This window comes from Siphateles boraxobius, unplaced genomic scaffold (genome assembly GCF_051911475.1).
Source record: "Siphateles boraxobius isolate OS27281-9 unplaced genomic scaffold, OSU_SipBor_1 156, whole genome shotgun sequence".
In the NCBI taxonomy this organism is placed as follows: Eukaryota; Metazoa; Chordata; class Actinopteri; order Cypriniformes; family Leuciscidae; genus Siphateles; species Siphateles boraxobius.
Genome location: NW_027508762.1, coordinates 96103 through 118559, shown reverse-complemented (window position 1 = coordinate 118559; position 22457 = coordinate 96103). Strand labels below are relative to the sequence as shown.

The window sequence follows — 22457 nt, the reverse complement described above, 5'->3', positions numbered from 1 at the left end:
AGAAAAGAGTTGGTTATAAGTCGAGAAATGAGGGCGTTCTAAAGCTTGATGTTGGAGTGGTTCTGACCGGGTGTTGGTGGTGTCCAGCGGTGTGGTGCGAGCCTCTCGCCGGCCCAGACTGCTGAAGTACAGCGCTTTGCCTTCGCTGATGGTCCCACAGCCATCCCCGATCTGTCCTCCGCTCAGGCTCTGCCACTGTGAGCTCAGCTTGCCCTCGAAGTCCTCCGAGAGCTCAGTGGGACTCGCTGCCGACGGGACACAGCTCGACCCATCCACCTCCACTGAACACAAACACACCACATCACACACAGCAGAAGCTCCTCGGCTAGGCTAGTCTTACAACTTAATCATCTCATTTTATAGATTGGATGGATTTAATCTGAAAAGAAAGATTATGATTATCTCCAACTAATTGATATTTGTTCAGACTAGCTTTTAAAGTCATCATGAAAGGGAAGTTGTCCTCCCTTTCGTGCCGTATATCCGATTGAACACTTCTGGAACGAGAACAGATGTGGGCGGGGCTTGATTGTGTCTGTGGGGAATTGATTGGATGGTTGGATGGTAGTGGTTTTCTATTGGCTTATCTCACGTGAGTGACAGGTTGCCCCGCCCTCGTCATCAGAGGAGAGAAGAGATGCTGCTGTTATTCTGATTCAAGATTATGAGACAAATGAATTTTAAAGGTCCCCTATTATGCCCCTTCTCACAATAAGTCTCTGATGTCCCCAGAGTGTGTATGTGAAGTTTTAGCTCAAAATACCCAACAGATCATTTTTTACAACATTTTTAAATTGTCATTTTTTGGTGCTCGGCAAAACGGGCTGTTTTAGTTTGTGCCTTTTAAATGCAAATGAGCACGGCACAGGGGGCGGAGCTTCAAGAGCTCGCGCTCAGTCTCAGGACAATTTCATCTCACAGAATGATGATAATAATATCAGAAACTCTCAGTAACGGTGTTCATTTCGACCCGGGGCCTATACCATGAAGCCGGTTTAGGTGGCTAGCCAGCTATGTTTCAGTTTAGTTTGCGTCAACCCTGGGTTTTAGGGACCATGAAAGTGGTTTGGCTTTTAGCAGTGTTCATCGCCATAGTAACTGACGCTCCATGGCTAACCTGGTCCGGGGCAGGTTATGTTCTAGGTAAGAGGTTGCAAACTGAACTTGGACCAATCAGCTGTGAGCAAAGTGACACATGTCTGATGCGATAAAGTCACTCCAACTGTTTCTACTCCAAATTAAAGGTCACTACATAGCAAATGATTTTTAAAGAAAAAATCGTCTAGTTTTTAGTGATGCTTATTTAGAATAATAAATTTGTATGATTTAGATATTATTTAGAACTATGTAATTGTTATACCCTTAATCAATCACAGATGTACAATTTTAGTTCATCAATTCTTATCATGCAGTTTAAATGAATAAATATATAAAAGGTAATATAAATACGCTTTAGCATCAATAGATGAAGCTATAAAATGACTACATGTGAGCTTAAATGTTCAATTCTCTCTATACCTTTATCAGCTGTATAAAATAACTTTTACTTGCACTGATATACAGCAGCGAGACTTTCTTTTAGTTGTCCTCTTTCATAGACAGCCGTTTTCTTCTTGCTGTGTAAATTTGTTTAAATTCTTACTATTTTAATACTTTTATTTAATAAGTGAATTGCGCTGCTTCTCTCGCGAGAAATTAATCTCAGTTTCACTCTTTCTCAACATGTGATTGGCTGTTCGCTACTGATGTCACACTTAAACTCCTAAACTCACGATCAAACCCTGGGTTGACAGAGAAAGTTGATGATCAGCATCATGGTACCAACAAAGCCTGGTTGGATTGGTTTGGTTTAGTGAACTCTAAACTAATCCTGTAACCCTGAGTTTGTTCAACTACCATCATGGTACAGGCCCCCGGAGTCGGACAATAATGCCTCAGAGTCAGAGTGCTGTATAGAGATGGAACAGGTATAGTTTAGTAGTTTAATCACGGTTATAACGTATTTGTCATCTGCATGTATCCACTATTAATAGCCTACAAGTCTGCTGTTTCGGACCAGGTCCGAATGATGATCAAACATATTAATGAGTTTAATAAAATGTATTGTACATAACACAAAAGATGAAGCGTCAGTTTTACTTCAGAAACTCACCGTAAGAGCTGAGTAAACAGTAAGATATAAGAAGTGTGCAAGTACATAAATGAATTTCGGGTCGAGTTGAGGGAGCATTTTCTTTAAAAACAAAATAATTCCACCTCAATTTCAGCGGCTGCCTCAGATTTCGGGAGTAAATAGAGAGAGCTATGTGGATTAATACATCCAGCCACACAACACCTACAACGCTGGGAGACATGCTCGTCAGTGCAGCAGCTGTGAACTCGATCAGGGCGGCTCTATGTTAGAACGGCATGTGTCTCTCAACACTCGTGGGCGGGGCCTGTACTTAGTGCATCACTAAAACAGCATTCTGAAAACAGTTCGTTGGGAGACACTGCTGATGATTTATGGGGATTAATAAAAAAGGAGTGAGTGGATTTTTATCACTATTGGGTGGTTGTATACACACACTGCCAACACACATTTATGTCCAAACAGCATGCAAAAGTGAATTTAGCATAATATGGGACCTTTAAACAATAATGATATGCACAGATAAATCATTTAGAATAAACACTGCAATAAAAAATAAGAATTGTTCATTTTGAATTCATAGTGACTTTAACATGACAGCTGTTTATGCAACCGACTCCAGTTCATTTGTAGAGACTCCAAGACCTGAAATGTAAGACAAAGTGGTGTTCGACATGTGCAGTGGTTGTGATTTACTGACATACAGATATAATGATCAACATACATTGATTCAGCTTCTGTCAACTCAAACCAAACCACCATGTCAAGCAAAGAGTAAAAGCTATATTAGACCGGATACACACATCAGATCCAAGACTGGATGAGTCTGAATGTGAGCGTTACCTGTGTACCCCATGTCGCAGAAGCAGACGCCTGAGACACAGTCTCCGTGACCCCCGCAGTGATTGGGACAGGGCTCAGAGATGTAGACACCGTCCAGGGCGAACGCCGGGGCGTCCCGATACACACTGCTCTCCTGGAACCAGCGGAAGCGTGTCTTGCTGAAAATGACACGGGAATGTAGAGATGAGTTCATCAAAACTGAGGCTAGAATAATCAAGCAAGCACTGCCAACAATGTTCTTCTTGCTTAGTATTTTGGTCATTTTCTATTAAACATCTCGAAAATTGAGAGAACAATTCCAGGGTCCAGTTACCCGGCAGCCACATTTCGTGGTAGTACAACCGTGATTCTGGTCCAGCGCTCGTAGTCCCCTGTGTTGTAAACAGTGGGCTCTCTGAGTTCTCGGCCGCTGCCCTCACAGCTGGCGGCCCCAGGGGATGCTGGGTAACAGCCCTCGCGCACCAGAGCCCACGAGCGGCCCGCGTCATGAGAGAACTGGAGCAGGACCGGCGCCGACGCACTGAAGGCCGACTCACAGCCGATGTTCAGCTGAAGGAGAAGCACAGCACACGTCTCTACACTGGACAAACACTGTCATGTACAAACAGGTCATTCAATACGGTAAAAAAGTGACTCATCCTTTGACCTGTATGTAAGCAGAGAAATTTAAGCTTTCAGTACCATTAAAATGCAAAGTCTGCACTTTTAACATGCTATTATGCTATTGTAAATGTGTAAATTTACAACAGATTCCCATTCATCCAAGATCAAAAAACACGTTCATTTCCTCATAATCTCCAGGGCAGCGTCAGCTCTCTTCTCTCTGTGTCTGAAACGCTTCGATCGAGGATTCAGTCTCTCTAAGCTCCGCCTCTCTGAGAGCTGCTCTGCTGTGATTGGTCAGAAAGCAAACGCTCATTATCATATCTGAATCTCAGCTCTTGATCACAGTGATACGAACAGTAACGATGGCGTGGGTTTTACCGTATCAATCTCAGAAAACAGTGTCTTCTCGACACGAACAACACGAACCAAACTCTTCCAGTCTCAGATACACTACAGTGTTTGAGGGCGGAGCTACGAGACGCTGCTCAGCCAATCAGGACCACAGGCTGGCATTATGCAAATGAGTTACACACCTACAGCAGGAAATGAGACTGAATTACTGACGTCTCGTTTCAGTTCAGAATCACTCCTTTCTTTTGGGAGATAAAAACTCAGTTGATCTGCACTTTCATTTTAAAAACATTGCAGACTTTTTTACATAAAAAAAAACACACTGCATGAACGTCATATCTCAAAAAGCAAAATAGGGGCACTTTAAACATGATGTGGTCAATTTAAAAAAAGAAAGAAACGGTTGCACAGATGAACTGTTAACAATAAGATCTATAACATACATGTAGAAAATAGGTGCCAATATTAAAAACCAGCGCGGATAAAACTCGAGCGCGTGTGCTGTATGACAGTATTTGATGACGAGCCACGACTTACATTTTTAGTTGGGAGCTTCTCTCAGCAAATTAATATTTTTTATTATTTTAAATTAATTGGGTTAATGAATGTGTGTGTGTGTGTGTGTGTGTGTGTGTGTGTGTGTGTGTGTGTGTGTGTGTGTGTGTGTGTGTGTGTGTGTGTGTGTGTGTGTGTGTGTGTGTGTGTGTGTGTTTGTTTGTGTGTGTGTGTGTGAGAGAGTGGGTGTGTGAGAGAAAGAAAGAAGAATTCCTGTACATAGCCTTACATCAGTACCTTGAACTGCAGTGTGTATCCAGGACGGAGAGACAGGTCTCGAGTCACCGCCATCCGGTCGCCATCCGATCGCCCAAACACTATGGCAGAGGGAGTGGGAGCACAGAAGCTGCCGTTACGGTCCTTGTCCATTCCTTCATTTCCCAGCATCAGCCACACACTCATCTGGTTGAGCGGATGATCATACGCCGGTTTCTCATAGAAGTTCTGTAGGGAGACACCACAGTTTCTCTCTCATCCCTTCATGAACACTGCAGTAGAATCAGTTCTGTCAGGACCACTATCATCAAATACAATTGACAATTAGCATACAGTTTGGATTGGCGGTATGGTTCTGTTCTGCGCATCAATGCAGACTAGCATGGATAAGAGCAGCAACAACCCTCCTTAGTGTAAACAGAACAGAACCAACATCAGTGTATTGCAGATATCATTAATTCAAGATTTTAAAGTTCAACATAATTCGAGAATTTATTCTGATTCGAGGGGAATCAGACTGCCAAATCCTGACTGACGACAGGTGGAGCTGGGGATGGAGGAGGGTAATCAGCTCCTGAGAACGCGATAGCTCCGGATAATACTGAAGCAGCTTATATATGTATACAGTGATAGGCGTCGTATTCCTATAGGTAGACGTGGATCAGCTGATGCAAGCCTGGCTAACGTGACCTGCCAGAACTGACGCTACGCTTAATTTCGTTCTAATCCGTGCGGAGAATCTCACCTGAGGCAGCGTGGGGTCGGCCATCGGGATGACATGCTTCTCTCGCTCGGAGAGTATGATCACGTCATCGATGGCCCACTGATCGTAGCCTTCGCCGGAGTGCAGCGGCTGCCACCAGCGGAAGCGCGTACACTGCGTTTTAGATGCCAGGGGAAGCTCATAATGAACAAACCTGTGGACAAACAACATCAGCCAGTCACAAACACTCACATTACACTCATAGAAAGATTTATTCATGTAAAGTTCTGGGTATAATTGTCGTTGTGAAGTAATAAATTGAAACTATTTGCAAATAATGTTATATTTTAAAATATGCAGACATTCACTCTTCTTCGAGTGGGTAACAGTGGTTCGAATGGTGATTACGTCCCTGTTAAGACCTTTGCATTCAATCCTACTTCTATTCCGCTCAGCTGTGTCTGCTGTGTTATAAACAACAGAACATGTTCTGTGAACGGATCCATTGTTTGGATAGGCTTTTCTATTGATAATTTACATATTGGACTCAGAATAGCTGCGCAGCACTGTCATATTTACATCAAATAACTCCAGGAAAGAAAGAAAAAAAGAAAGAATTGTTTGGATGTATTACACAGATATCTTAAAGAATTAGTAATGAAACAACTTTAATGATGGCAGAATTTTCATGTTGAAGTGAACTATTCCTTTAAAGTAAAAAAAGCTTAAATAAACAGAGCCTTATTTTTAAACTCCCCGCCACTTTTTAGAACAAAGTAACAAGCATGTATTCCAGTAAATTGTTTAGCACAGTGACTGCAGTATTTGTACGATGTTTGGCACAGTTGTATATTAGTGTATTTGTTGATGACTAATCCTCACCGCGGTTTGGTGAAGTCAGTGAAGTACATCTCAGCGATCAGACCCCAGCTGATCCCACCATCGTTACTGAACTGCAGCAGAAGCCCCTCCTCCCTGCTGTCCGCCTGATTGCACTCGGCTCCGGCTCCGCCCATACGCAGGTAAAACTGCACAAACTCCGCCCACTCCGTGTCCAGGTCCCAGCTGACCAGCTGCCGCAGTCCAACCTGACCACACACACACACTTCAACATACAGCAGCATCTGAGACATCATGCCAATGACCACAGACCTGCATGTCATCTGTGCCTCGGTCTGCATAATGATGTGTTCTCAGCTCACAGGGAACTTTCTGGCAAGATTCTCCCAAAGTTATGAACAAATGTTCCTCCAGTGACATTAAATGACCAATAGTTAAAAGTTATCTGGTCTTTAGTAATGCTCTCAAAACATCACCTTGTGAATAAGCTTATTGGGTAACACTTTACAATAAGTAAAATTCATAACATTATTTCAGGAGGAGTGAACCCATCTAATTTTTCAATGCCGGAGCATATAAGCAGCCGCTCCCCTCGCTCCAGCATCAGCTGTTCTGGCGTTCCGCCACCTCCCCAGCTCCACCTGCATCATTTAGGCATCTTGCTACCATACTCATCATCTAAGCATTAGTACTCCCAATGGGGGGTTTATCTAAGCTCGAGTTGAAGCTGCTTCCTCAAGCCCCTCCACTGCGGACAGCAAGCCAAACACGCTTAATCTTATTAGTTTAAAGATTATATGGGCAAAGGAACTTGTGAAGGGTACATACATAATCATGTACTAATACCTGAGTTAAAAGTTACTTCAACGTGAACTCATGATTAGTGAAGATATGAACTAATCATGAACAAATGTAGAGCTATTCTTAACTATGACAGGAGTCAAAAGGATTCATGCATGAATAACAGCAGCCATTGATTATTCATGTACCCTTATTGTCAAGTGTTACCGCTTATTGTATTCTTTGTTCTTTTAACTGATGATCTTTTTTTATGATGGGAAGGTGAGAACTGCATGCTGTAACCCTGACTCAGTGCTGTAAAACAGTAGACTGTGTGACGGCTGTGATCGCACCTGACTGAAGTACAGAGAGGATCCTGAGGAAACGACACCACAGCCCTGGTCCGGCGGCACAACCTCTCCTCCGGTCACCTCACGCCAGGATGATATTAGAGATTCCTGCGACTCAAAGTCTGAGAGCACACTGGAGGCCAGAGTGTTGAAGGGCTGGCAGTCTGAGCCGGTGAAGCCTTCATCACACCTGAGAACAAAGCAGAGCCATGAGCTTGAGTCTGATTCACACACACAACCACACCGTCACATTTAACCACAGCTGTCACACTCAACCACACCGTCACACTCAACCACACTGTCACACAGGTCACACCGTCACACTCAACCACACCGTCACACTCAACCACACTGTCACACAGGTCACACCGTCACACTCAACCACACCGTCACACAGATCACACCGTCACACAGGTCACACCGTCACACAAGTCACACTCAACCACACCGTCACACAGGTCACACACCACACACTCAACCACATTGTCACACAGGTCACACTCAACCACACTGTCACACAGGTCACACCGTCACACAGGTCACACCGTCACACAGCTCACACCGTCACACTCAACCACACTGTCACACAGGTCACGCACACTCAACCACACCGTCACACAGGTCACACCGTCACACTCAACCACACTGTCACACAGGTCACACCGTCACACTCAACCACACTGTCACACAGGTCACACCGTCACACAGGTCACACCGTCACACAGCTCACACCGTCACACTCAACCACACTGTCACACAGGTCACGCACACTCAACCACACCGTCACACAGGTCACACCGTCACACTCAACCACACTGTCGCACAGGTCACACCGTCACACTCAACCACACTGTCACACAGGTCACACGTTCACACTCAACCACACTGTCACACAGGTCACACCGTCACACTCAACCACACCGTCACACAGGTCACACCGTCACACAGGTAACACCGTCACGCAGGTCACACTCAACCACACCGTCACACAGGTCACACACCACACACTCAACCACACTGTCACACAGGTCACACCGTCACACTCAACCACACTGTCACACAGGTCACACCGTCACACGAAGTCACACCGTCACACTCAACCACACCGTCACACAGGTCACACCGTCACACAGCTCACAACGTCACACTCAACCACACTGTCACACGGGTCACACCGTCACACTCAACCACACTGTCACACAGGTCACACCGTCACACTCAACCACACTGTCTCACAGATCACACCACACACACTCAACCACACCGTCACACAGGTCACACCGCACACAGTTAACCACACCGTCACACAGGTCACACCACACACACTCAACCACACCGTCACACAGGTCACACCGTCACACTCAACCACACTGTCACACAGATCACACCACACACACTCAACCACACCGTCACACAGGTCACACCGTCACACTCAACCACACCGTCACACAGGTCACACCACACACACTCAACCACACCGTCACACAGGTCACACCGTCACACTCAACCACACTGTCTCACAGATCACACCACACACACTCAACCACACCGTCACACAGGTCACACCGTCACACTCAACCACACTGTCACACCGGTCACACCGTCACACTCAACCACACTGTCACACCGGTCACACCGTCACACTCAACCACACTGTCTCACAGATCACACCACACACACTCAACCACACCGTCACACAGATCACACCACACACACTTAACCACACCGTCACACAGGTCACACCGTTACACTCAACCACACTGTCACACAGGTCACACCGTCACACTCAACCACACTGTCACATAGGTCACACCGTCACACTCAACCACACCGTCACACAGGTCACACCGTCACACTCAACCACACTGTCACACAGGTCACACCATCACACTCAACCACACAGTCACACAGGTCACACCGTCACACTCAACCACATCATCACACAGGTCACACCGCACACAGTCAACCACAGCGTCACACCCTCGCACTCAACCACACTGTCACACAGGTCACACCGTCACACTCAACCACACCATCACACAGGTCACACCGCACACAGTCAACCACAGCGTCACACCCTCGCACTCAACCACACTGTCACACAGGTCACACCGTCACACTCAACCACACCATCACACAGGTCACACTGTCACACTCAACCACAGCATCACACAGGTCACACCGTCACACTCAACCACACTGTCACACAGGTCACACCGTCACATTCAACCACACCACACACAGTCAACCACACTGTCACACAGGTCCCACCATCACACTCAACCACACTGTCACACAGGTCAGACCGCACACTCAACCACACTGTCACACAGGTCACACCGTCACACTCAACCACACTGTCACACAGGTCACACACCACACACTCAACCACACTGTCACACAGGTCACACCATCACACTCAACCACACCGTCACACAGGTCACACCGTCACACTCAACCACACTGTCACACTCAACCACACTGTCACACAGGTCACACACTCAACCACACTGTCACACAGGTCACACCATCACACTCAACCACACCGCACACTCAACCACACTGTCACACAGGTCACACACCACACACTCAACCACACTGTCACACAGGTCACACCGTCACACTCAACCACACTGTCACACAGGTCACACCGTCACACTCAACCACACTGTCACACAGGTCACACACCACACACTCAACCACACTGTCACACAGGTCACACCATCACACTCTACCACACCACACACTCAACCACACCGTCACACTCAACCACACCGCACACACTCAACCACACTGTCACACAGGTCACACACCACACACTCAACCACACTGTCACACAGGTCACACCATCACACTCAACCACACCGCACACACTCAACTACACTGTCACACAGGTCACACCATCACACTCAACCACACCACACACTCAACCACACCGTCACACTCAACCACACCGCACACACTCCTCCACACTGTCACACAGTCTCACTCTACCACACTGTCACACAGGTCACACCGTCACACTCAACCACACCGTCACACTCAACCACACCGTCACACAGGACACACCGTCACACTCAACCACACTGTCACACAGGTCACACCGTCACACAGGTCACACTGTCACACTTAACCACAACTGTCACACTCAACCACACCATCACACTCAACCACACCGTCACACAGGTCACACCGTCACACTCAACCACACTGTCACACCGTCACACAGGTCACCCCATCATACTCAACCACACCGTCCCACAGGTCACACCGTCACACTCAACACACTGTCACACCGTCACACAGGTCACACCGTCAAACTCAACCACAGCTGTCACACTCAACTACACAATCACACAGTTCACACCGTCACACTCAACTACACCGCACACACTCAACCACAGCTGTGTCACAGGTCACACCGCACACTCAACCACACCGGCACACAGGTCACACCGTCACACACTCAACCCCACCGCACAAACTCAACCACACCGTCACACAGGTCACACCGTCACACACTCAACCACACCGCACACACACAACCACACCATCACACAGGTCACACACTCAACCACACCGTCACACAAGTCACACACATCACAGCTGTAACACACAGCCACACGTCACACAGGTCACGCCACACACTCAACCACACCGTCAAACAGGTCACACCGCACACTCAACCACACCATCACACAGGTCACACCGTCACATTCAACAACAGCTGTCACATTCAACCACAGCTGTCACACTCAACCACAGCGTCACACAGGTCACACCACGCTGTCACACTCAACCACAGCGTCACACAGGTCACACCACGCTGTCACACTCAACCACAGCGTCACACAGGTCACACCACGCTGTCACACTCAACCAATGCTTCATAGAGGTCACACCGCACACTCCACTACACCATCACACAGGTCACACCGTCACACTCAACCACGGCTGTCACACAGGTCACACCACACGCACTCAACCACAGCTGTCACACACAACCACGCAATGTTATTTATAGAGGAAGGCTTAGTTAAAACCAAATCGTGTGTCTCTGACCTGCAGTGTCCGTGGTCGCACCAGCCATGTCCTCGGCACATCTGCGGACACTGCTGTCCGATGTAAATGTCGTCTAGTGCCCACTCGTCCTGCTCCTGGTAGTAATTCTGGATCCATCGGAAGCGTGTCGCACTCGACCTGAAACCGCAAAACAGCAAATGAGACACAACAAGAAAACACTGCAAAAGCATATAAGCCTATGAAGAGACACGAACACTAGAAAAATACCACCATTTCTTCTCTTTAATGTACAGCACTCAATTTGAGAAAAACAGGCCATGGGAATAGGTCTATGGTGATTATCCTCAATAAATATTCACAAAACCTAACCTTAATTAAAGTCAAAAACATTGAAAAAAGAAAAAAGGTTTATTTCGATGGTCCACTTTAGACATTCTACTAACTATAAGTAAATTTGCAACTTCATGTCAATTAACTCTCATTATTAGTATTAGTAGACTGTTAGGTTTGGGTAAGTAGAATAAGCTGACATGTAGTTGCACCTAATGTTAGTAGAATGTCTAAAGTGGACGTTTGAAATTAAGTGATACTGAAAAAAAAAACATAAAATAAATAGTATTCTGAAATATAGCCACAAACAATGATTTCCGGGTTTAAGCAACAGCGGTTCATGCAGACGATACAGGGAAACAACTGTCATTTATATATTCTAATGTAATATTAGATTTATTTAAATGAGGAATATTGTGATGGGTTCGTTCCCGGAAGAAACTCAAGGCTACAATGGAGGTGTTTCAGGGAGTTCAGAATCACTGACACTGATATAGAGAATAAAGCCTGCTAGAGGGACTTTGGAACTTTGCGCAAACAGCAACATAAACAGCAACATACAAAAGACAGAGGAACATTTAATAATCTATTAATCAAATCATCCTCACAGGAGTCAATGAATCAAAGCACAGGTAGTAAAGTCCAAGCTCAGTGTGTGGTTTGTGTCTCACCAGGTTTTGTAAGGCAGAGGAAGCGTGATCCGTCTCCAGTCTGTGAACTCAGACGGATGGTAGATGCTGGAGGCAGTGAACTCAGAGCAGCTCGGCATGCCCGGCAGACAGGCCTACACCAACAAACCATTAGAAAACACACCTCAAACACGGGCCAGACAGCACAAACAGTGTTTTCTCAAAGAATAATCTATAATCTAAATTTCTTCTCCAATCCTTATGAAAAGTGCCATGGAGGCATCAAGACTTGATGAACTTCTGTACTGTAACCAGTGTTTATCATGGTTTTTACGTCGTACTCCAAATCACAAATGGCAACACATGTTGCATTTAGGTCTAGTGCTTTAGAGGATATTTTGTTGTTCTCACCTCTTTGACAAGATGCCAAGTCAAGCCGTGATTGGTGGAAAACTCCAGGCGAACCTGCGTGTCGATGTGCGGTGAAGGCTCCCGTCCGCAGCCCATGACCAGCGAGAACTGGATCATGTAGGACGCGCCGATCTGCATGGACTGGGTTTCCACATAGCGAATGCTGGAGGCCGAGCCGTGATCTCCTGAAAAACTGAGCAAATATTTGCATCATTGTGGCTTACACTGACGTTCTGAACTGGTCCCGAAGGGAAGTACTGGGACTGATTGTGCTCTTTCTTGCAAGAAAATGATATATATGAAAAATTCCAGTCGGGATTCAGACCGCATCATAGCACAGAAGCTGCGCTAGTTAAAATTACAAATGATTTACTTTTAGTTTCTGACCAAGGCTGTATCTCAATACTAGTTCTACTCGATCTTAGCGCTGCGTTCGACACTATAGATCATAAAATACTCTTGGATCGACTACAAAACTACACTGGTGTTCAGGGACAGGCATTAAGCTGGTTTAGATCGTACTTATCAGACCGTTACCATTTTGTCTGTATAAATGGGGAAAAATCGAAGATAACGTCAGTAGACTATGGAGTGCCGCAAGGATCGGTGTTAGGCCCTCTGCTATTCTCAATATACATGCTGCCACTTGGTAATATTATAAGAAAACATGGAATTAATTTCCACTGTTATGCTGATGACACTCAATTATATGTTTCATCACGACCAGATGAAAACACTAACTTATCTAAATTGACAGAGTGTCTAAATGATATAAAATGCTGGATGACGTGTAATTTCCTGCTATTAAATTCAGATAAAACTGAGGTATTACTTATTGGTCCAAAAAACTACCCACAAAGTCCCTTACAATACAACTTTAATTTAGAAGGATGTCCTGTTACTTTATCCACTACAGTAAAAGACCTGGGTGTTATACTAGACCGCAACTTGACTTTCGAAAATCATATTTCATATATAACACGAACAGCCTTTTTACACCTTAGAAACATTGCTAAGCTACGTAACATGCTATCTGTTTCTGATGCAGAAAAGTTAGTTCATGCATTCATGACCTCGAGAATAGATTACTGTAATGCTATATTAGCTGGTTGTCCTGCATCCTCAATAAACAAGCTACAGTTAGTCCAAAATGCAGCTGCTAGAGTTCTTACTAGATCAAGAAAATATGATCATATAACACCAATTTTATCATCTCTACACTGGTTACCTATTAAGTTACGTATCAATTACAAAGTATTCCTACTGACCTATAAAGCCCTAAATGGTTTAGCTCCTGTGTATTTAACAGACCTTCTATCGCCATACAATCCATCGCGCTCTTTAAGATCACTAAATTCGAGGCTTCTGGTCATTCCTAGAATATCTAAGTCCACTAGAGGAGGGAGGGCGTTCTCACATTTAGCTCCTAAACTCTGGAATAGCCTTCCTGATATTGTTCGAGGCTCAGACTCGCTGTCCCAGTTTAAAACTAGATTAAAGACGCATCTCTTTAACCAAGCATTCACTTAATGCTTAACCTTTAATACTACTGCTGAATCATTTCGAATGCATTAACATTATGAACATCAGCTATGCTAATTATTTCCCATCTGCCTTTCTGCTGTTATCTCGGGACGCCAGTCCCGAGGTAAATAGCGTTCGTCAGCTCCAGTTTGTATCCAGCCTCTCACGGAGACTTCAGATGCCCCAACGCCTGTGAAGAGACGACTCGACGCCTGTGAAGAGACGACTCAAAGCTGGCGATATGTTATGCCATAAATTACTACTTGATTAACTAACCGTATTTTTCTATGTACATTTCCGAAATGCACTTTCTGTAAAGATGCTTTGAGACAGTGTGTATTGTGAAAAGCGCTATACAAATAAATTTGAATTGAATTGAATTGAATTGACTGTTTGGAAATAAAATGCATTATTAATTGCAGAAATATTCTTTTTGTTTTTGCAATGCATACAAAAGTAATTTTCCATCCCTTTGCTTGTTGGTATTCATGTGGTGGTCAAAAATGACAGATTTAGGCGATTTTATGGTACTACATTATATTCATTGAGTAGTTATAATCCATTTATTCTCGTTTTTTTAGCATAGACCTGAAAATTAAATTTCCAACTTAAACTGTTGTAAATCTTGAATGCTTTAAATCACAGACTTAAGTTTGATCTATTTTTAAAGACGACACTTGGCAAATTCTTGCTGAAGTTTTAAAAAGTGAACTTAAAAAATGTTACAGAATTGTACGTTTAGTCTTATGAAAAATGCAAAAAATACTATTTTAAATTTTTATATGAAATCTATACATATAAACACAGTGTGTGTGTGTCTGTGTGTGTGTGTGTGTGTGTGTGTGTGTGTGTGTGTGTGTGTGTGTGTGTGTGTGTGTGTGTGTGTGTGTGTGTGGCGCACATGAAGCGGTACCTGAGAGTCCAGTCGTGCTGACAGTACGGCTGCACGTTCCCCAGGTAGAAGCCCAGGCTCTGCGTCACGTCCAACACATTACTGAAGTCCAGGCTGATGATGTTGAAGAGGATCGAGGTCATGCTGATCTCATCCACAGCCCAGACATCCTGCCCGCGGCCCGAGTGGTGCGGCTGCCACCAGCGGAACTGGACCCCGAACTTACGGGCCCCGGGAGGAAGTTCCACCGAGACAATCCTGAGAGAAAATAATCCAATTCAACCGAACCATCAACAAACAAAACAAGTCGATCACACAAATCTCTAACTTCTGTAAAAGATACATCAGGCTGCTTTTTCAGGTTACAATTTTTTTAATGGTCCACTTTAGACACTCTACTGACTATAAGTAACTTTGCAACTGCATGTCAACTAGCTCTCAGAGTATTAGTAGACTGTGGTTCAGGTTAGTAGAGTAAGTTGACCTCTAGTTGTAAAGACTTATAGTCAGTAGAATATCTGTTGAGGAGCATCAGAATAAAGCGTTATCAGATATTAACATTAGTCTACTAATACTCTAATCACTGACAGTTGACATGGAGTTGCACAGTTACTCATAGTTAGAAAATATGAACTGAACTGTTGAAATAAAGTGATACACTTTTTTTTAAAAGACACTTAATATTCAGTAATATTGTTGATCTGACTGCACTGACACAATCAGATGAGAATAAAACTTAAACTGAATTGATCTGAATAAGGACTATATTGTCTTTTTAAAGCTGCATGTGAATTTGCCTCATATTTGATGAAGTTTGATCAGTTATTCTATTTTCCTGTTTGTTACTGTGAAGCTGCTTTGAGACAATGTGTTCAGTGTGACGCACCTGGGCTCATGGAAGCCCTGATAAGAGTAATGCTGCAGAAGTGTCCAGGTGATGGCGTTATCTGAGGAGTAATGCAGCAGAACTCCTTCTCCCGGCTGATCCGGAGCGGGACACGAGCTGGAGGTGCTGCGGCTGCCCAGCCTGAGCGTGAACTGAAGATACCTGCAGAGAGAGAGAACAGGAGAGTGTGTGTGTGTGTGTGTGTGTGTGTGTGTGTGTGTGTGTGTGTGTGTGTGTGTGTGTGTGTGTGTGTGTGTGTGTGTGTGTGTGTGTGTGTGTGTGTGTGTGTGTGTGTGTGTGTGTGTTTGTGTGTGTGTGTGTGTGTGTGTGTATGTGTGTGTGTGTGTGTGTGTGTGTGTGTGTGTGTGTGTGTGTGTGTGTGTGTGTGTGTGAGTGTGAATATGTCTTTACACAGGGCGTGTGTTAAGCGTCAGTGCAGTAGTACTGGGATAGTAGTGCCTGTAGTTTAGTAGAGATTGCATGCTGCATGCTACTTCTGCTTGCTACTCTCTGCTTACAGCTACTGCCACCGACTAGCCCTTGTGCAAGGGCGAAAAGAAGAGCCGAGTGCATAAGTCTCCTCCTGTCAGTACATAGCCTCTCCACCGTCAAGACTCCTACAGTTCCTCCTTGCGGCCACACACTGTAACTGGGCCATAGCGGACCCAGGCTGAACTGCAGGGGATCTCGGAGCAGCAGTGGGCCCCAGAGGCGTAGTGTGCAGGCCCACCAAGTAGTGGACATGCCCTGGAACTCGCCAACCACAGCCCCAGCTATGGGTAAATAGTCCCACTGCCTCGTAGCCTATAGAGGCAAAGGCGTCGCAAGACCTCAACGTCAGAACAGGCGGAGGATGATGGCTGACTTAAGTGGAGCATCACAACGGCTGGGAAGGCGGATGAAGGCTGCAGAAGTGATGGGTCCCCAGTCGTCTTGGACTCCATGCCACTGCACTCTGTGGTGGCTGTCTGTGCACCAGCCTCCACACGTTAAACAACGCCACACACAGGCGTCCTCAACAAAGGGAATCCACCCTATCACCCCGGATAAAGTCCTATGGCGACCAGCAAGTGGCGACGGGGGTGGGTTTGTGTAGTCTGGAAGCCCCTAGTCATGAGCTGGCACATCAGGCGATGGGTGTTAGAATCAATCGCTGGGCTCTTGGAACGAGGCAGAAGACCTCTTCGGCAGCTACACCCATGATTAAGCAGTTCTATTTAGGATCCGCTCTGCTTACCCCACATGGGGAAGGGGCTAGAAAAGGTGCCCTAAAAATAGCCTGCCTCATATCTCCCGACTGGATTACCGCATCCAGAGGGAACACCCCATTTGCAGTCAGAAACAAAAGACATTTAATTTTGGAGCCTGGAATGTGCGCACTTTTATGGACAGCACCTCCAATGACAGACCTGAGAGACGGACCGGTATCATAGTCAGAGAACTGCAGAGATGCCGGATTGATATAGCTGCTCTCTCCGAAACGCTACGGGCAGATGAAGGGCAGCTGAAGGAGGAGATAGGTGGCTACACTTTCTTCTGGAGAGGAAAGCCAGCCGATGAGGCTAGAAACCAGGGAGTTGGACTTGCCATCAAAAACCAGCTTGTCAACCACCTCTCCGAACTTCCTGTGGGGATCAGCGAGCGCCTCATGACAATCTGTCTGGTGTTGGCCAACAACCAGACAGCTACAGTAGTGAGCGCCTATGCCCCTACCCTAGACTCTGACGTGGAAGAAAAAGAAGCATTCTACACCTGCCTGGAAGAAACCCTGTCAAACATCCCCAGGGAGGACAAGATCATCCTTCTTGGAGACTTTAATGCTAGGGTAGGTCGGGACCAACACCTCTGGAAGGGCACTATTGGCAAGGAGGGCATCAGTAACATTAACTCCAACAGATTGCTGCTTCTGAGTAAGTGTGCTCAGCACAACCTCATCATTACCAATACTCTCTATGGACAAAAAAACAAATTCAAGGCATCTTGGAGAAACCCTCGCTCCAAGCATTGGACCTAATCGTAAGGGCCAGGGACCGCTGTGATGTAAACATCACAAGGGCCATGATAGACTCTGACAACTGCTGGACAGACCACCGCCTCATTCGATCCACAATGTCCATCAAACTTAAAAAAAGGAGGACGATTCAGAAGAAGCAGACCCGGCGAAGACTGAACCTTGACAGCCTGAATGAAACTGCCACCCAGCAGCTACTTCAGGACTCTCTCGAGAAAAGTTTTCTGCAAGAATATCCTGATAACATCGAAGATTACTGGGGACTTCTCAAATCCACCATCCATGAATCCACCCTTGGGTATCAGTTCAGGAAACATCAGGACTGGTTTGATGGAAATGACACAGAGATAGAACAACTTATCTTCAGAAAACGAAAAGCCTTTCGAGTGCGGCAAAATGACATAACATGTGAGGCCAAAAGGGCAGCACACTCCAGAGCGAAGGCTGACATTCAGAGATTGGTAAGGGATCTCAAGAACAACTGGTGGACAGAAAAGTCTCTAGAACTCCAGAGACTGGCAGAATCAGGTAACACCAGAGGCTTTTTTAGTGCCACTAAGGCTGTCTATGGCCCTAGCCATCGCAGTTTAAATCCCTTGCGTCCAAAGAATGGACAGACTCTTTTGAAAGATAATGACTCCATCAACGCACGTTGGAAGGAACACTTTCAAGAACTTTTGAACAGTGACAGCTCAGACAAACCAGACATCGCCGAACATATCCCGCAGAGTCCCATCAGAGAAGACATGGGGGAACCTCCTACCCTAACTGAGGTTCATAATGCCATCAGAAATCTCAGGAATAACAAGGGCACTGGTCCTGATGGGATCCCCATGGAGATTCTAAAGGAAGGAGGACCACGGCTCTGGCACCACATCCACCATCAACTCATCAAGGTCTGGGAAAGGGAAGAGCTCCCCTCAGAGCTCCGGGATGGAGCAAATTGTTACCATATTCAAGAAAGGGGACAAGGCTGAATGTGGAAACTACAGAGGCATCTCGCTCTTGTCATCAACAGGCAAAGTCCTTGCTCGTGTCCTCGCCAACCGCCTGCTGCCGCCTGCTGCCTGCTGCCACTATCTGAGGAGATACTCCCTGAATCACAGTGCGGTTTCCGTTCATCTAGGGGAACAACTGACATGATCTTTTCTGCTCGCCAACTACAAGAAAAGATTCGGGAACAAGGACTGCCTCTGTACATGGCCTTTATAGACTTGACAAAGGCCTTTGACTCCGTGGAGCGGCAGGTACTGTGGAGCATACTATCACACTATGGATGTCATGCCAAATACATCCATATGCTGAGGCTATTGCATGGCAGCATGTCAGCCACAGTGCTCAACGGTGGCTCTGAATCTGAGCCATTTACTGTAGAAACTGGGGTAAAACAGGGATGCATCATTGCACCCACCCTATTTGCCATCTTCATTACAGCCATACTTCACCTTACTGGCCAAGAGTTGCCACAGGAGATCCCACTCCTTTATAGGACTGACGGCAGGCTCTTCAACCTCAACAGGTTTAAAGCCAAGAGTAAGGGCCGGAATACCACCATCATGGAGCTGCATGGGTTTAGTTCTGAACATCAGAAAACTCAGGTTCTGTATCAACCACCACCTAACCAGCCATCACTACAGCCCATTATCAAAGTGGATAACACCACTCTGGAAAACGTGGACCACTTCACCTACCTTGGCAGCATTCTCTCCTCCAAAGCTGATATAGACTAGGAAGTTAAACATCGCCCGAGCTGTGCCAGCAGAGCCTATGCCAAACTTAGGACAAGAGTCTTTGATGACTGAGACCTGAGGGTTCAAACCAAGGTCCTGGTTTACAGAGCTGTGATTCTCCCAACTCTGCTATATGGAGCGGAATCCTGGACAACCTACAGCAGACATCACTGGAACTATTCCATCAAAGAGCCTAAAGAAAAATCTAGAGGATCAACAGGGAAGACAAACGTACAAACTCCAGTATTCTGGAAGAAACTAATATGCCCAGCATCACTACCACCATAATGCACACTTCAAGGACCACAGATCGGCCTATACAGCAACCTGAGGATCCACAAATAAGGTGACCCGACTGAAAGGACAGTCATACTCGTCTCAAGTGTCTGCCGAAGAAGAATAAGTGTGTCTGAGTGTGTGAGTGTGTGTGTGTGTGTGTGTGTGTGTGTGTGTGTGTGTGTGCGCGTGTGTGTGTGTGTGTGTGTGTGTGTGTGTGTGTGTGTGTGTGTGTGTGTGTGTGTGTGTGTGTGTGTGTGTAAGTGTGTGAGTGGGAGAGTGTGTGTGTGTGTGTGTGTGTGTGTGTGTGTGTGTGTGTGTGTGTGTGTGTGTGTGTGTGTGTGTGTGTGTGTGTGTGTGTGTGTGTGTGTGTGTGTGTGTGTGTGTGTGTGTGTGTGTGTGTGTGAGAGAGAGAGAGTTTACCTGGCCTGTGAGCTGTCCAGTGGGGTTGTAATAATGTGTCTTCTACTGTCTCTGTTGAACACCAGCGCTTTCCCACTGGCCAACACCCCGCAGGCAAAGCTGACCTCTGACCCCCGCAGCGAGGAGAAGCTGTGATAGGACGAGAGCCTCACACTCGAGAAACTCTCCGACAGGAACGCAGGGAAGGTCTGAGACGCCAGCTCACACGCAGGACCGCTGAAACCAGGGTCACACCTGAGGAAATGTGGAAAACACACACTTCCCGGTAAGGTGTTTTCTGTTTTTTACAGTGAAAAGAGTGTTTGGACGGAAGAGAATTCATACTTGCAGCCGGTGCGTGAACAGTGTCCTCTACCGGAGCAGAAGCGCAAACAGGACGGCCCGATATAGACTGTAAAACACACACAACAGGCGTCAACAATGTCTCTATCAGTTACCCTGAAGCTGTGTGTGTTCGCTCTTCAGGCGCTGACGTCTAGCAGGGATGTGAGCTGAATGTTGACTGGCTCTTACTGTTGTCGATGGCCCACATGTTGCTGGTTCCCACAGCGGTCTGTCTCCAGCGGAAGCGAGTGCTCTCGGTGAGTGCGGCGTTGGGCAGAGGAATGCTGATCCTCGTCCAGCTACACACACACACACACACACACAGATTAAACCGTGCCGACATGATAAGAGACAGACAGATGTGAGATGTAAGCAGACGCAGAGACGGACCCGCTGTAGTTCTCTGAGGAGTAGATGCTGCTGTGAGGCAGGTGTGATCCGACACACAGATCCGGGAGACACTCGGTGTGCAGGAGGGACCAGGAGCGGCCCTGGTTCGTAGAGAACTCCAGATTAATGCTGTGATGAAGAAAGGGAAACAAACATCTTTAATGCTTTAGCTGCTGTTAACTTTCTGTTTTGTTTTGTTCTGTTCTATTGTGTTCTTTTGTTCTGTTATTTTTTATTCCGTTATTTTCTATTCTATTCTATTCTGTTATCTTCTTTTCCTTTCTGTTCTATTCTATTCTGTTATGTGCTGTTCTGCTCTATTTGTATTGTATTCTGTCCTCTTCTTTTCTATTCTATTCTATTCCATTATTTTTATTATGTTCTATTATTTTCTGTTGTTCTATTCTGTTCTGTGCTGTTCTTTTCTATTCTATAATTTTTTCTTCTGCTCTGTTATTTTCTATTCTATTCTGTGATGTTGTTCTATTTTCTATTCTATACTATTGAATTATGTTCTCTTTTATGTTCTATTCTATTTTCTTTTCTATTCTATTGTATTCTTTTCTACTCTTTTTAGTTCTGTTCTATTCTATTCTGTGTTGTTCTATTTTTTTGTATTCTGTTCTCTTTAGTATAATATCCCGTTATGGGTTGGGGTTAGTTCTGTTCTTTTCTGTTCTATTCTATTCTGCTCTTTTATATTCTATTCTTTTCTTATCTATTCTGCTTTTGTCTATTCTTATCTTTTCTATTCTATTTTATTCTATTCTATTCTGATATGTTTAAGTTGTGTTCTGTTATTTTCTATTCTATTCTGTGATGTTCTTTTTTTATTCTATTGTATTAAGTTCTCTTCTTTTCTGTTCTAATATATTCTATTCTATTCTGTGCTGTTCTATTTTTTTGTATTTTGTTCTCTTTTCTATAATATTCCGTTATGGGTTGGGGTTAGTTCTGTTCTGTTCTGTTCTGTTCTGTTCTGTTCTGTTCTGTTCTGTTCTATTCTGCTCTTTTCTATTCTATTCTTTTCTTATCTATTCTGCTTTTGTCTGTTCTTATCTTTTCTATTCTATTTTATTCTATTCTATTCTGATATGTTTATATTCTGTTCTGTTCTATTCTTTTCTTTTCTGATGTTTATATTCTGTTCTGTTCTATTCTATTCCATTCTGTAATTTTCTTTTCTATTCAACTTTGTTCTTTTCTATTCTGTTCTTTTTTGTTCTGTCCTTT

General features: G+C 45.3%; 1 protein-coding gene across 5 annotated transcripts in view; it reads right to left on the bottom strand.

Annotated features, from left to right (window-relative positions):
- reln (reelin) overlaps positions 1–22457 on the bottom strand; it is a 172595-nt gene that overhangs the window by 54233 nt on the left and 95905 nt on the right. For all 5 annotated transcript variants that reach the window (XM_077230930.1, XM_077230931.1, XM_077230933.1 and 2 more), the window contains exons 15-30: positions 21225–21353; positions 21024–21133; positions 20835–20901; positions 20511–20744; positions 16071–16232; positions 15206–15442; positions 12769–12961; positions 12400–12512; positions 11438–11575; positions 7379–7565; positions 6288–6493; positions 5448–5619; positions 4724–4930; positions 3288–3523; positions 2975–3132; positions 68–281 (exon numbers count right to left, since the gene is read on the bottom strand). In XM_077230930.1, coding sequence (XP_077087045.1) covers positions 68–281; positions 2975–3132; positions 3288–3523; positions 4724–4930; positions 5448–5619; positions 6288–6493; positions 7379–7565; positions 11438–11575; positions 12400–12512; positions 12769–12961; positions 15206–15442; positions 16071–16232; positions 20511–20744; positions 20835–20901; positions 21024–21133; positions 21225–21353 — 2763 coding nt within the window. The remainder of the gene's footprint in view (positions 1–67; positions 282–2974; positions 3133–3287; positions 3524–4723; positions 4931–5447; positions 5620–6287; positions 6494–7378; positions 7566–11437; positions 11576–12399; positions 12513–12768; positions 12962–15205; positions 15443–16070; positions 16233–20510; positions 20745–20834; positions 20902–21023; positions 21134–21224; positions 21354–22457) is intronic.